General features: G+C 29.3%; 1 protein-coding gene across 2 annotated transcripts in view; it reads left to right on the forward strand.

Moving 5' to 3' along the window:
- Window positions 1-10,441, forward strand: part of LOC145831864 (pecanex-like protein 1) — a 30,703-nt gene extending 20,262 nt beyond the window's left edge. For both annotated transcript variants that reach the window (XM_082939210.1, XM_082939211.1), the window contains exons 29-46: window positions 287-379; window positions 584-727; window positions 932-1,074; window positions 1,658-1,835; window positions 2,324-2,562; window positions 2,904-3,053; window positions 3,363-3,487; window positions 3,979-4,124; window positions 4,481-4,591; window positions 5,122-5,355; window positions 6,855-6,982; window positions 7,351-7,511; window positions 7,586-7,724; window positions 8,083-8,312; window positions 8,760-8,886; window positions 9,080-9,213; window positions 9,411-9,552; window positions 9,656-10,441. In XM_082939210.1, coding sequence (XP_082795336.1) covers window positions 287-379; window positions 584-727; window positions 932-1,074; window positions 1,658-1,835; window positions 2,324-2,562; window positions 2,904-3,053; window positions 3,363-3,487; window positions 3,979-4,124; window positions 4,481-4,591; window positions 5,122-5,355; window positions 6,855-6,982; window positions 7,351-7,511; window positions 7,586-7,724; window positions 8,083-8,312; window positions 8,760-8,886; window positions 9,080-9,213; window positions 9,411-9,552; window positions 9,656-9,740 — 2,709 coding nt within the window. In that variant the 3' untranslated portion in view covers window positions 9,741-10,441. The remainder of the gene's footprint in view (window positions 1-286; window positions 380-583; window positions 728-931; window positions 1,075-1,657; window positions 1,836-2,323; window positions 2,563-2,903; window positions 3,054-3,362; window positions 3,488-3,978; window positions 4,125-4,480; window positions 4,592-5,121; window positions 5,356-6,854; window positions 6,983-7,350; window positions 7,512-7,585; window positions 7,725-8,082; window positions 8,313-8,759; window positions 8,887-9,079; window positions 9,214-9,410; window positions 9,553-9,655) is intronic.
- The last annotated feature ends 5,838 nt before the right edge of the window (window positions 10,442-16,279 follow it).

Here is a 16,279-nt window from a genome sequence, read left to right on the forward strand (position 1 = left end):
TTTCTTGTTTATTTAAGCATCAAATATAAGTGCTGGTCTGTCAAATTTAGCTTTAACACAGCACTTAAGCATCTGCACAAAACATCGTTTTTTTATATTTGCTCAAAAAGTTAAAGTTTTCTTTTAGGTTAATAAATAAGTAATAAATTATGAAGTATTGTTTGTCTACAATCACTCAGTTTCCTTATTTAATTAAACTATTAAGTTTTTTTTTGTAAAACAAGTTTTGTTTTTAAAGTACTTGCTTAACTACATATATAACTCCTATATGATAATAATTCTACAGAAACAAAGGCTGGAACAGGACATTATATTTTGCCCAGTGATTATTGTCCTGGTTTTTGCAATTCATTGCAGTAGTGTCTTTACAGTTTTTAACGTAAGTTTAATTATATATTACTGAAAATAATTCTTCAAGTATTTTCACGGTTGTTACTCTCTTATACTGATCTCTCTATCCCAGGCTAGATAAGATACATTGTAACTTTTAACTTTTTTGTAGTTAAGATGGTCTGAAATTTTTCGCACAACTAAATTTTGTGATAAGTTGTGTTAAAAATAGTTAGTCAAACTTAACTTTCAGCCTTACTTGTCTTACGTGCTGTACCTGCTGTGCGTTGTTGTTGGTTTCGTTCAACACTACGTCATACCGCAACTACGCGACAACTACCCCTGGTTGCTGTGCAACAAGCCCCTCTTCATGAGTCACGAACACACCATGTTTGAGGTTTGACATAATTTTTTTACAAAGAAATCTTTTTTTTTTCATAAAGTTCGAGCACAATTAATTTGTAATTTAATATACAAATTAAATTTGTAATAAATATTTTCAATATTAGAATCTTCACCTTAAATTTCTTCTTCTGTTAAATTTTTTTTGACCACATGTTTGATAATTTTTTTTATTTACAAATAAACAAAATAACAACAGGTGAAGGAAAAGGCAGTTGTGATGTGGTTTGAGAAGTTTCAGGTTTTCTTGTCGTTCATCGAAAGGAACCTAATCCTGCCCCTGCTGGTCATCAGCCAGATCACAATGGACGCCTCCCATGTCACACGATTGTATGGAAACTTGTGAGTTTTATTGTTTTTTTTGTTTGAAACTGCTTTTATAGTTGTTAGTTAAAAATTTGCAAAACTCCAAACTATTTCAAATAGTAAAGCTTGTATTTTTAAATCAATAAAGTTTAAAATATTTTATTTTTTTATGTTTGATAAATGCCAGTTGTTAGTTAAATTTATATTAAAAAAAATTTAAAACATTAAGCTTTTATAACTAATTTTCAAATTGTTTTATAGTATATATAAAGAATGTTTGTTGTATTATATTTTTGTACATAAACACAAAAATGTAAAAATAATATACAACATAAAAAGTTTAAAAGTTCTTTTTTTTAATTAATGCATTATAAGTTTATTATAATATATTTTCATTCTTGTTTGTTTTTCTACTTTTTCAAGCTACAAGGAGTTAAAATATCACAAAAAATACATAATCACAAACTTTCTCTGAAAAAAGTGGTAAAAAGATTGTTATTATTAACTTTTTTTAAACATTTACTACCAAATGAATCTACAATTTATCATTTTTGTGTTCTAGACCCATATAAAACGGTTAAAAACAACTAGCAAGCAGTAACTGTGTATTATCAAACAGGTTTGGCAGCATATTTCTGGTGATAATATCAATGAAGCTGGTAAGGTCCAGTTACACGCAGCAGAATGTTCAGTACCAAGTAGTAACGTATGCAGTCCTGTTCACCTGGTACGACGGAAGGTGCTTCGACGTTCCAGTTTGCATCAACCTGTTCTTTGGCGGGATTATCTTCTCCAAGGTTTGTTGTGATATTTTGAAAATTACTAGACTCTATATTGTTATGTTGTTGTTTTAAACAGCTTGTTTTTGAAAAGTTCTTAAGTGACAGTTAAATGACTTAACAAAATAGGTTTTGCTAAAAGACACCTAATTATTGGTACAAGCATAGTTGCCATATTTTAGAGATTTTTTTTGCGCTTATGTAAATTGCATGCTAATACACATATAATCTCAAAACTATTGCAACTATCTACAAATTCTCGTTAGTTAATTCTTTATAAAAAAAAGTTATATGTTTTACTTTATCTTTTTTTTTTGTACGGCCAGTAATTTTGTATGTTGACTTATATTTTTACATTAATTTAAAAATTGTTCTTTTTGTCTGTTTTATGTACAAAACAATTTTTTAAACATAGTTTAACCAGATTTGTTGTTAACTCCTAGATTAACAAACAACTTATGTTATCTATTTAATGTAAACATTTTTAAGAAATCAAATTCAAACAGATGCAGGACCTTCTACTGAAGTTGCGCTTCTGGCAGGTTTACGTGGCCCCGTGGCAAATTTCATGGGGTTCGGCCTTCCACGCCTTCGCCCAGCCCTTCGTCGCCCCCCACTCCGTCCTCCTCTCCCTCAACTGCCTCCTGTCAACCATCCTCCACACGCCCTTCTCCCCGTTGCTAGGCAGCGCCATCTTCCTGTCCTCCTACCCCAGGCCCAACAAGTTTTGGGAGAAGGATTACAAGTGAGTTGAACAACTGTTGTTTTGGCTTTAAAGCTAAAAACAATTTTAAATTAGTCTTTAAAAAAGTATAAACTGTATTTGAAAATTAAAATTGCATTTTCTTATTTCTTATAATGAGAATAAAATTTAATGATAAGTTGTAGAAAAAATAAATTATAAGGTATAATATATGAAAGTTTAAAATGTTTTCGTTGCACCAGACAAAAGAAAATGCTGGAAGATATTTTCAATATTATTGTATTCGAAAGTTAAAAATATACTTAGTAAAGTTTACTTTCGATTACAAAGCTAGTAAAACTTACTCATAAAACGTTAAATGCAATAAAATGAATTTTCCACAGTACCAGACGAAAGGACCACTCAAACACCAGGTTGTCGTCTCAGCTTGACAGAGCAACTCACAGCGACGACAATAACCTCAACTCTGTGTTTTACGAGCATCTCACCAACTCATTGCAGAAATCGTTAGCCGGTGATATAGCCATGGGAAGGTAGTATTTATTCAGTACTGTTTCATAATTTTACTAAATATTTTTATTCCAAAATTTATGAGAACATCCGTCTGATTTTTTGTTAATTTTCTCTACAAAGAATAATTTAAAAAGAGTTTGTTCATGATTGTTTGTATTTGGCTGAACTTCAAATATATAAGGTTGTATCTATATGATATATAAAATGTTTAAAATATTCTAAGAGATATCCTTATGTAAGGTATATATAAGTGTACCTCTTGGTAATGTAAAACCTGATAGGGTAAGTCACATAATATTTGTTGTAATTTTATATATTTTAACCACCAGATGGGGTACATGTCACGCAGGAGACTGCTTCATTCTCACTTCAGACCATTTAAATGCTATGGTTCATATTGTAGAAATTTGTAATGGAGTTGTCACTTTTCAGCTGAGAGGTCTAGAGTTTTCAGGTAAGAACATTAAAAGTAAATGTTTTTTCTTTTGTACAGGTATATTTTTTTGTTTTTAAGTATTATAAAGTTCTTATTTAGCTTACCTAGATTAAATGTTTGAATATTTCAAAGTCTTCAGCTTGAATAAGCTATTGTAAATATCTTTTTTAATCAAATTTTTTCAAATTAGAAAGTTAAAATACATAGATTTGAATTTTCAAATAAAAAAGAAAATTTATTAGTTTTTTATACTATCTAAGCTTAACATCTTTATGATATATTGCATTTAGCTTAATTACTAATAGTAAAAAATGAAACGAACACATAAACTTTTTAAATTTAATTAATTTGTCTGACCTTTTTTTTTTTATTCGTGCACAATACCCAAACTACTTTTGTACCACAATTTACATTGTACATCAAATAAAAACACTTTAAATCTTGCGCTTTTAAAATCTTACATACAATAAAAACTACTCACAACTTAGTAACTGTGACGTCACACACAGGAACGTACTGCCAGCAGAGGGAGGTGGAGGCGATCAACGAGAGGACGTTGGAACAGAACAGGCACTGCATGTGCTGCAAGCTGCCAGCAATGAAACATTTGCTTTCGTTCAACGCCGCCTTCCACCAAAGATGGATGGCATGGCAGGTTGGCATGTTACGATTATTGGCACCCAAGAATGTTGATAATTTTGCTTTAATAGTAAATTTAAAAGCACATCTTTTATGAGTATAAAAAAAATATTTGGGGTACAAGAGCTTCTCATATTATTTTGTTTTTTTAATGCACAAGTTATAGTTTTTTTTTGCATTGTTTAAACAAACGTCTCATTAATTAAGTTTTCTTTTAATAAACAACGTTTGAATACGAACAATACTTATTCTTTTCAAAGCAGTTTGATTGAATTACACTTCTAAAACCTGTTTAAATGTATGGTTTAATTACTAGCGAATTTATTGTTTTAAGTTTTGCCATGTATAGTTCCACAACACATTTGCGTGCAGGTTTTGGCGCGAAATTACGTGCTGGACGGTTACAGTATTTCGGACAACAACGCATCGACCATGCTCGGTGTTTATGACCTCAGAAAAGTATTGGTTGGATTCATTGTTAAGGTTAGTTTTTATCAAAAGTGTTATTCCAATTTTCTTAATAGTTATGGGCGAAAGCAAACAATGTTTTATCCTCAGTTGAGTTTTTTAAATACTTCTTCAACTTTGTAAAAAAACAGTTTAAAATATTTAATAACCAGTTTATATAGAACCGTATAGATATTTTCTACTTATTAACCACTGGTTATAACCTACACAGTGAAAAAAGGAAGTTTTTTTCTTAAAACTATTTATTTGTATAAGAAGAGACTATTTTATAATATTCTATGACCTATTTTGTATAAAAAATATGTATTTTATAATTTAGTTTTTGCTTGCAACTACTTTATTCACAGTGTTGCAATATTTTAACCAATTTTCAGTAAAAAAAGCATATATTTCACCACATAGATATATTTTTAGTTATTTATCACCGGTTGTAATCTACTTATTTTTTGTATAAGAAGAAACTTGTATAAGTTATTTTATCACCAATTTTAATAAAAAAGTTTGTGCTGTATTATTTTATTTTTACTCATCAACACAATCCACAGTGTTGCATCTACTTTCTGTGCAAGCACCCGTCATTAGACGAGTGGCTTTCAAACGAGCAGATAATGAAAAGCATCCGCGAGAGGTCGCAAGAGCGCAGGTGGGCGGACAACGACGCGTGCTTCAGCGCTGCAATCGACGACGATTTCGATGTGTGGCTGTGCGGAGTGACGTTGCAGAATTTCAACAAGGTTTACCTCCAATGGGTCAAGCACTGCTACCAGCGGAGAGAAAAAGTGAGTTGATGTTTAATTTAATAAATTAGTTATTTAAAAAAAAAATTGTTAAATATTCTTGTGCTAATTAATTTTTACTTACTGTTTTATTTTTTTATTAAAAACTTTTTTTTAGGTTTGTTTAATACTGAAAGTCTATTTAAGAAAAAAAAAGTTGTATAGTTTTTAATAACCTCCAAAATAAACTTATTACTTAAAAAAATGTATAATCATAAACCTTCTTTTATTCTCTTCACTTAATGTTTTGTTATTCCTGACGACAAATGCTGTTAACATTCCAATATATATATATATATATAAAAGGTTTGTTTAAAGATGCAAAACTCAAAGGACTCGAGTTTCGTGACTATTCACTCATCAGCTTTAAAACAAGTTTAAAATAAAGCACAAAACAAAATCACTAATGAAAGTTAAAAATTTTTTGCATAAATAGATTATGACGTAATTTTGAAACTATTAAAAATCATGCAAAACGGCTTGTGCAAAAATTAATTTACCAATCGACAATAAACTAGCAAAAATTTATATAACTTCAGTGAGTAACTATATATTAGGACAGATAACTGAAAGAGATAAAGATAAAATTAAGATGCAAGTTGATATTTAGGTTATTTTAAGATGAAATTAAAACTTGTTAAACTTTAAAAGCAACTTTTTTATATGTCTACAAGACGATACAAACTCGCTTCTTTTGTTTAGGCATCTCTTGTCTTTCAGTGCATATACAACGGCTGATGCTTCTTTAAGACACAGCCTACATATTGGGCTATTGCCGTCGACTATAGGCTGTGCTCTTTTTATGACTTCCAAGGGTATTTCGAAGTCAATGCCGCTGCGCTTTAAGCCACAAACATACTTCGAAAGTTCAGTGTCATTTTCATATATGCCGCCTTTAAACGATTTTTTATGATTGGCGTACCTGAATCTAAACTGAGTCGAGCACAAGCCGACATAGAACCTCGTCTCAACGCCAGAGTTAACTGTGGCCTTGTAGACGATGTTCTCTGAACGGCAATTTTAATAATAAAGCCCTCAAGGTGGGCTCAGTGTGAAAAATTTAATTTATTAAGTTAAATAACTTAATTCTATATATATATATATATATATATATAGAACTAAAATACACAAAATAAACTTTTGCTTGGGACAGCTGTTTCTGCGTTTAATACGCGTCTTCAGCCAAGTTTTATTCAATGAAAAACAAACTTGTAAGTACAGCAATAAAATTATACAAAATTAGGTATTACGTAATAATAGAATAGATACTTTTTCGTACATTTTAATTTTGAACTCTTTATTACTACTACTTATTGGTATGCTCTTTAATGAATAATTGAAGTTTATAGGTCTTAAGTCGTGTATACTTTTAATCATCTTTAAAACTTTAGAGACTCAGCTTAATTAAAAAAGCGAGAAACTTCTTACTTGTTTTTTGAAGTCTGTTGATGTATATATATATATATATATTAGTTCTCAAGTTTCAAATATTATTTTTCAAGTCACGTGACGAGAGAGGAGGGGGAGAACACGGTTGCGCAACCGCTTTCAAACTGCCTCTTTTGGCTTTTGCGCTGACCGCGTTCGCAAGGAGGGTCTTGTCCAGCGCATCGCTGACGTTGGCTCCCAAGTTAGTTCACCTCTATCAAACAAATAAACTTCAGTCAGTTTTTATTTATGTATTAGTTAAATTAAAAATGTTTTTTAATAAGTTTATTTTCTTTTTTTTTATTATATCAATTTTAATTTTGCTCTAGTTATGTAACTTAATTCAATGTTGCTTTATTTAAGCGAATAAACCTCGTTTAAATAAATGGAGGTTTTATTTTTGAGGAATCTTTAAATAATTTTCACAATTTTGTGAAAATTTATAATGAGACAATAATTTTTGAGATTTCTAAACTTTTGTCGTAAAAGTCTTTAAACCCACTTTAGTACCTCATAAAATACTATTTTAAATTTTTCCCCATCATTTGAGCCACTTTTTTCACATTTCAGCTTGGACGCGTTCTTGTTCGGGCTGCACTCCGTGTTCAAGGGCGACATCCGGGTGCAGTCGCATAAAGACGAGTGGGTGATGAGCGACGTCAACTTGATGAAAAATGTCGTCCAACCTGCAGTCAGGACCGCTTTGAAGCTGCACCAGGACCACTTCACTTGTTCGTTTGATTTTTTTTCTTAGTTTATTAATTAAAACTGTTATTTAGTTAACTTGTTTATAACAACTTGACAGATCCGGACGAGTTTGAGGATGACGCGTCACTTTACGACTCGATCGCCGAAATATGCGAGGAGATGGTCATCACCCACGAGGGGGATCCCCTGTGGCGAAGATCGGTGCTTGGCAACGCGCCCAACTTGCTCGCACTTCGGTTCGTTGTGTAAAATATTTATTCAGTTCTTGTAGAGTATTGTTGGTTATAGTATAAAAAAAAAACTATTTATAAATTTTTAAGAAGTTTTCAAAAACCTCAAATTATTATTAAAAAAAAACCATTACTTTATTTGTTAAAAGAAATATTATACTTAAACAAGCAGTGATAATTCCAACCCATGCAATTCACAAAAAATAATAAAAAAATGTTTGCAAATCTTGTTATCCAACAAGGTAAAAAAAACTTTAATGAAATGAAAATAGTTATTACTATTAAAGAGTCACATACTTAAACAAGATATTGAACGATAAAAAATTTACCATTTCAAAAACTTTAATAAAAAAACCCTTCACAGGAGGCAGGTTTCGGAGGCGTTTGTGGACCAGTACAGCGTGGTGAAACTGCAGTACAAGTCATTGGGTTTCACTCTCGTGAGAGTCAACCGCGAGTGCGTCAGAGGGTTGTGGGCCGGTCAGCAGTCCGAACTGGTGTTTTTAAGGAACAGGAACCCGGAGAGGGGTTCCATACAGAACGCCAAGCAGGTTTTGAGGAACATGATTAACTCTTCTTGCGACCAACCCATTGGTTAGACTTTGTTTTAGTTTTATTTTTATACCTACCATTTTCAATTAAGTTCATATAAGTTTAGATTATTCCGTTTTTTAATAAACTTTTTCGAAATAGCACAAAATTTCTTTTTCAATATACTAATGATTTTCAAATTGTTTGATATGTAATATAAAAATAAAATTATTTTTTACTTTTATTGTTATGTTTTAACTTTTTAGTTTTTGTTATAAAACTTTTCATTTATTATGGTACCAAATAGTTCATATATTACTTTGATATTAGTAGTAACTATGTCCTTGAAAACTAAATGAAAAATTAAACTTAAAGTAGTTAGGTTTTATTTTTGTCGAAATTTTTTGAAGAGCCAATTATACCGTGTATTTTCTCTAATAATCAAGCTAACTTTAATTGGTTTGTTTTTTAATCATCTTAAAGCGATTTTAATCCTAGCTTCTTAAATAGGTTATCCTATTTACGTTTCACCGCTGACAACGTCCTATGCTACTTCGAATGAAGATTACAACAAAATTATTTTCAAGCCTCTAACTGTGAAAATTTTTCGAAACTGGTTTACTTCTATGGCAAGATGGTAGTATTTAGTTTCATTAAAACTTTTCTGTCGTCCTACTTCATTAAATTGTAGACGTTTACATTTCTTCCTAGTTACATTTTTATAAGAAACTGTTATCATTTGAAACGGAAATTAATCAATACAACAATTAACCTAAATTGTTTTGTGTTTAATATTTTAAATTTAATAAAAAAATTATCCATGACAACAGTATCCGGGAAAGTTGCACTGGTGGGTGCAACAGCGGTGGTGGTTACCATGGCAACCCTTCACCTGGTAACCAGCAACCGTCTGTCATCAACATTCCCATGGCAACACTGGTGCATCGCACTCCGTCTATAGCTGGTTTGTTTTCCAATTAAGAATGAAGTATAAAATAATTTTGTTTTGGTATAATTTTTGTCAACTGAATATCTGTGTTACTTAACTATTTAAAAAGCAATATACATAAAAGATTTCATTGTTGAAAGTATTTTAAAAAGAATATTTTTCTTGATACAAAGCAGACTTAATTCTAACAAAGACCAATAAAACTGTTGTAGTGAGCAACTTGTCTTCGCTGACTAGAGATCATCAAAAGCAAACATCAGGCAAGCAAAAAACACCCGTCGTCAATCAGTCGTCTGGTTCCTGCCAAATATCTGATAAAAAACCCCCTATTTCAATACTCAAGCCCGGTATCAGGTTTGTAAATATTTATAACCGTGAAAATTCTGTATATTACTTTGAAGTTTTCTTGTAGATAGTTTTATAGTCATTAGATTTTAATTTTTTAATTTATTTTTAGCGACAAATCTATTGGGAGCTCAGTGCATAGCGACGAAAAAACATCACCTCAAAAAAGTACATTTGGAACGACGTCAAAATTGTGATTTACACAAATTACCATCAACTTAGTTTCACACAATAAGTTGTGCTCCTTAAATTTATTTATAACTGAATAATCAGCAGTTTATGATCTTTTTTCGCTATACAATCTACAATAACTACTTAATGTCTATACGCTCTGATATGCTAATACAATGTACATAATCATTATTTAAGTATTGCAGGAGGTTTAGTTAAGCAATTTAAAAAGTATCAATTAGTTCTTGTTAAGTTTATAATTACACCTGACGCCAATTTTGTGAAGATTCGGAAGCGTCATTTGTTTTCAGAACTTAAAGTAAACTTCAAATAACTCTATTTTTAACAAAATAATTATCTTAATAAAACTTATGCACTTCGACAGTAAAGAGCATTTAGTTAAACTAGTTTTTTATAAAAAAAAATTTTAAATTTTTTTTTTATAACTATAATTATTGTTCCCGTTAATATTTGGAAATAGCTTTTGATTATCAATTACAAAAATTTAAGTCAATTAAAACAAGTTTTTTAATTAGCATGCTATAGCTATTTTTTAATTGATTTGTATTTTCATGTTCGTTTGTGTTTTTTGCTTTAGTTTTTATCACATTTTGAACTCATTTAAATTTTATGTGGTGTTTTATTACTTATTCCATCCAATTTTGATAGAATTAATAATCTTACTTCACAACGTTTTAGTAAAACTATTTTGATTTTAACAATCATAAAGGTAACTACAGTTTTTTTATTGCGTTTCGAATATCGAGTTACATAATAAACAAAAAAAAAGTTGTTAGTTTTTACTAATTAAAATCATTACAACTATTTTTTGATTTCTAAAAAACTGTTGAGTTGTAGTAGTAACAAATAAATCCAATGTCTACATCAAATAAATAAACAAATACAAAATAAGACCTTTATTGAATTTTTATGAAAATAAATATAAGTTAGTTTACTGTTAATAAAATTAAAACAGTATCAAGACAAGCAAACAAGCACTCATTGTTCTTACTACTTACAAAAAGTGTTTTTCTATAAAGTATCTTTATCTTACCCACCAAAGTTTATGCTGAAAGGCTAGACACTAAAGTACAATTTAAAACTCTGGTTAAGCTGGATAAATTACATGGGTCAACTACACGATAAGGCTTAATAACATTATTGTTTTGTCTAAGGTGATTTAGGGATATGTTTATTAAACTAAGCATTTAATACAAGTTTTTGTTTTACTTTTTCAGTATATCAAAAAGTTTAAAACAAGTAATAAGCTTTAAATTTTTAATACGCTAAAGTAAACTGTTCTTATCACGAGCGAGCTTTCCTTTTTTTTTCGAGTTCTAGTGCAAAAGCTTTATACCAAACTAGACTTAAATGTTAAAAATTTATTAATCGACTTGTACATAAATTAATGTATGCTTTTATTTTACAAATTTTTATTTCAGATATGTATATGAAAATATTTTTTTGTAAAAGAACAATCAGTTATAGAATTTTTTAGCCTGTGAAAAAAAACAACTTTAAATATTGTTATATCTAGCTTTTGTAAAAGTTTGACTTTTAGTTCTAAAAAAGTACAAAGAAAAAATTAATTTTAACTGTTGGTAAATTAAATTGTACTTTTCTTTATTGACTTAAGTTAATGCATTTAAAAACTATATAAGCTTTTTAATACCCATTTTTGGTCTTAAGAACGATATTTTTTACTTAAACAGTTTTTGTTTATCCTCAAATCGACAAAGCTTGCGCTTTAGTAGCTTTGAAATCAAAACGATGATTTTATTAAACATAAAGTGTTTTGCCGCGTAAAGATTTAGATTTACTAATGTTAGTAAATGAAATAAAAAACTGGAAGTACACAAAGTAATCTACTAAACTTCTTTTCACCTACTAGATGTAACAAGTTCCGGTTAAAAAAAAACTTATAATTGTTATGTTTTCTTAGTTTTGTCGTTAATGATAAATATTAGTTATATATAAGATGTATAATCATGATAAAGAACAATTCAGCAATGATTGTTGTTGTGTACTAAAGTGTTTTTATACCTTTTTTAAATGATTGCATAAAGAAAGACCCATTTTATTCCATAATGTTATAGTTTTACAAAGAATAACTTTTTTCTCAAAAGCATTCTTGTTGAAAAAAAAAGTTAATAGTAATGATTATGTTTATTGGGGGTATTTGTGTTATACATTTTATTTTTCATACCGCTAAAAAACTTGTTGGAAATATGCTAAAGGCAGCATTTCTTTTAAAACTAGTAAATTAAAAAAAAAAAACATTTTGAACAAAAATATCTGTATAAAATTCTTAACAAATGTTGTACTTTTTAAATCCTTGATACCAAAATTTATTACTAACTAAATCTATGTATAACTGTGTCGTTATTTCGAAGATTTGAATAGATATTTTCAAGTCTTAAATTAAAGAAGGAGAATTTAACGTTTGCTTAGTCAGTTTTTTTTTTGTAGACTGAAAACTAATGAACTAAATGTTAAAACTTTCAAAGTTGTTTAAAGTATAAGTCAGTAAATAATAAAAATGCTTAAAATTTTACCAATACTCTTATATTTTTGTAACTATACAGAGAGTAGACAAAAAATCCTATATGTTTTACATTTATACTTTTATTGAAAAAACGCAAAAATTCTTGCTTTTTAAATTAAAATACAAAGCTATTGGTCTACTTTTTACATTTTTATTGTAAGTTACTGTAAATATTGAAGCCTTATTGACCATTATCTACACAAAGATAAACAAGATACACAATTGCGCTTAAAAATATTTTTTATAAGTAAAACAAAATCATTTTGTTCAAAAATTTACTTTAAGGAATTTTAGCGTGAATTTTTCTACTTTTTTAATACTTTTGCTCTAAAATGATGTTAATCAATGAAGTATCAGTTTTAAGAAAAATACTTTTTACCAGCTTAACAATTTATTAATAAAGCAAATTATTTTCATTTATGAACTGTTTATTTTATGTTGTTCATTAAAATCATTATTTTCATATCCAAATCTGATCACATTTAAAACTCTCTCACAACTCACCACTCATCATCACTATCAACCACACTCTCACGCTTTTTCGTTGTCCACATTGCATTCATTTTTTCAAAGGTTCGCTACCGCTCACACTGTCACAATCACTCTCACAATCACTCTCACAGTCACTCTCACAATCACTGTCACAATCACTCTCACAATCACTCTCACCATCACTCTCACAATAACTATCACTCTCACAATCACTCTCACAATCACTCTCACAGTCACTCTCACAATCACTCTCGCTATCACAATCACTCTCATTGTCACAATCACTCTCGCTTTCAATGTCTGTCTCATCAACTCTTATCTTAAACAAGTCCCACTGGCTCTCGCAAGAATCTTGTATCTTGATAGAACTCTCGCATACATCTACACGGTTGCTTTCACTGTCTTTCATGCTTTCTGTTCCAAAAAGAGTTTTGACCTTAAAGCTTCCCACCTCATTGCTTTCCTTTTCATTGAAACTCTCCGGTTCAACAGCAGGTTTTTTATAACGGCTCTGCCTTTCACCAGTTTCATCACCATCACAATCTCTGAGACTTTTTAACTCATCACCTTCATTATCGTCGTCATCAGAGTGTTCTTCTTCACCATCGCAACTATCACTATTATCATCACTACTCTCTTCCTCTGGAGCCATCATATAACTGTCGCTCAAGCAAAGATCTGTGTAATTCAAATAGCAATTAAGTTACCAACTTGTTATAACTTTCGATTAACAAAACAGCGTATTGAATATGTTGTTGAGAAGTTTATGAAAACACGTTAAAAAATTATTAATTTAAAATACTACTTACCGTGGAGTGTAAAGTGAGGAATTTTATCTACATAGATCGTCGTGGATTCTATTGACTCTGCTTCTGTAAAAGATATTATAGTAATTTACGAAACTTAAGTTTGTAAACATTTTAGTTTGTTCTGTTAGGGACGTTTCTTGAATATGCTGCAGTGTTACAAATTTAAAATAAGTTTTTAGTTTGTTTTTACGTTGTATTTTATTTTTTTCGTTTAATGAACTTAAAAAAGAGTTGATTACTGTAAGTCGTAACCGTTATATGTTGAAAATTCATGACTTGTTCTTACAAAACATTCTGTTAAAAGTAAGAAAAAAGGTTATTAAATAGTTTAACTTATAAAAAAAATGTAAAAATGTTTTAAAGATATACCTTCAACGGATCCGTGTTCATTTTCCGCTGCTGTTTTAATCTGATCTTCATCTTCTTCAGCAGAAGTTTCTTCATCTTCTTCAGCAGACGTTTCTTTATTTTCTTCAGCAGAACTTTCTTCATTTTCTTCAGCAGAACTTTCTTCGTTTTCTTCAGCAGAACTCTTTTCGTTTTCTTCAGCAGAAGTTTCTTCAGTAGAAGTTTCTTCAGCAAAAAATTTCTCTAGTAAAAAGGCAGCAATTTTTCTACGAACGCTCCTTGCAACTTTGATAAAAGCATCAGCCTAATTTGTTTGAAAAGTATTGTTAATAAACATTTGCAGTTAAAAGTGCAGCAATATAAAGTTAATGATTGATGTGTTAAAGTATGTCTAAAAAGTTATTATCTTTAAACTATTTCAACTATGTTTTAAATTTTTTTAAATGTTTATACTATAAAAAGTAACTGAAAATTGAAATATGTTTTTCATTTAAAATGTTATTATAAAGAACAGTAGTGTATCAAAACAATAAGAAAGTTTGTCAGTCTAACATTTTTGGAAAAAACACATACACCATTGTTTAAAGGCAAATTCTCATCAATTGTATAATTTTAAGTGAAAAACTAAAAACTTACCAACAAAAGAACAACTTTGCTAAGAACATGAAATGAGATCGTGTTCAGTTTTTTAACGGAAATAGTGAACCAATGCTTTACAGTTTGCAGCTTAGATACAACCAAGATGAAATAAAAAGGAGATACACTTGCTATAATTATCAAAGATTTTGCTATCAGCTGAAAAATTTTGTGAAAACCAGAAGCACAACGTTGAAAAATATACTTTAGTGCGACAATCAAAGCAGCAAACCTGTATTTAAAATATTTCTATTGTTTTTAATGATAACTAATATTGTTAGTTACTTCTAAAAACGATAGTTTATTTACTTTTTGAACTCAATGCAGTAAAATTAAATGTCTTGTACCAATACATCTAATACTGTATGGTCACTGAGTTATTTTTGTAATTATATAATAGAAATAATAACACTTAAGTATAACTTAATTTCAATTTTTCATACTATTTAGTTCTCTGTATGCTAACTTTGGCAAAAAAAGTAAATGGAAAATAATAACTAGTTAAATAAGGACCATAATATGTTTTTTAAACTATGCTAAGAGTTTTGTCTGAAATTAGTAAATAGTCTGAGACTCTGAAGTTCTAATAAAGATATTAAAATATTTGTTGTGCCTATTTCCAAAGGTTAACGCTAGTATTTTACAAACTGTTTTTTTTTTGGCTATTAATTTTTTTTAAATAGTCTATACGCAGGAGGTGAAAAAATTCTTGATTTAATTGTTTTATTATTGAATAGTTTTGATGTCAAATTTTACGTTATAATTAACTATTATAATATAGTATTTTATATAAAAATGTTTACTAACAAGTATTTTGCTGCTATCTTTGCCAAAGAGAATTCAACTATCGTGAGGAGTTCCGAGCCTAGATAAAACTTTTCTGCAATTTTTACTCTTTTCTGTCCGTATATTGTATTTATCTGACCAATGATCGTCTTTTTTTCTTCCTTTGGTTCAGGTAAGATCCATTTTTTTATTTTATCTAAGAACTTGTCGTTGCTTTCTTCGGGTTTCTCAACGAACCCTTCCAAAAAGTCTACTACTTTTTTTTCGTATGTCACTGATTTGTCTATGTTGTCAATAACCTCAACTTCTATCATAGTATTATTCTTTACTATGCTTAAGATCAATTTTGTACTTATGATGCACAATGAGCACAAAAATAGTGCTTGAAGTATTTTTTTCTTCATAACCGGCATTCTGATTACTAAAAAATATATGTAATCTTACTATTTTATATTTTCAACCAAAATATAAAACAACGTCATAATTAGTTTAGTAACTATAATGTGTATTTTAGAAAAATATTTGTTTAAATTACTGTTAAGTATAGAAAATGATTTTTTTTTATATAATAAATTCAAATAATTTATTTAATTAAATACTAGAACAGGGGTCGGCAGGCGGAAGGTACTCGGGGGTCAAATTTCGAATTTGAAATATGTTCGGGGGCCGTAGTTTTAGTCAGACATTTTAAATTATTTAGTTTTAAACAGTCTAATACTTGAGTCTAAGTTATATATGTATATAGGGCTTATTATTAAAAGATAAAAGTGCGCTTTTTGTCTTAATGAACTCACTATGTATCCAACTAACTATTAATTTCATACTTGGTAATTTAAGTACTTAACTACCACCTACTAGCACAAAACTAAGTTTTTTTACTTTAAAAAAAATCTATAGTTTTGCTCAAAATTTAAAGATATCTTCAATAGGATTGTTTATATTAAGTTCA

The sequence above is a fragment of the Thalia democratica genome, chromosome 3, assembly GCF_965202585.1.
Source record: "Thalia democratica chromosome 3, ktThaDemo2.hap1.1, whole genome shotgun sequence".
Taxonomy (NCBI): domain Eukaryota; kingdom Metazoa; phylum Chordata; class Thaliacea; order Salpida; family Salpidae; genus Thalia; species Thalia democratica.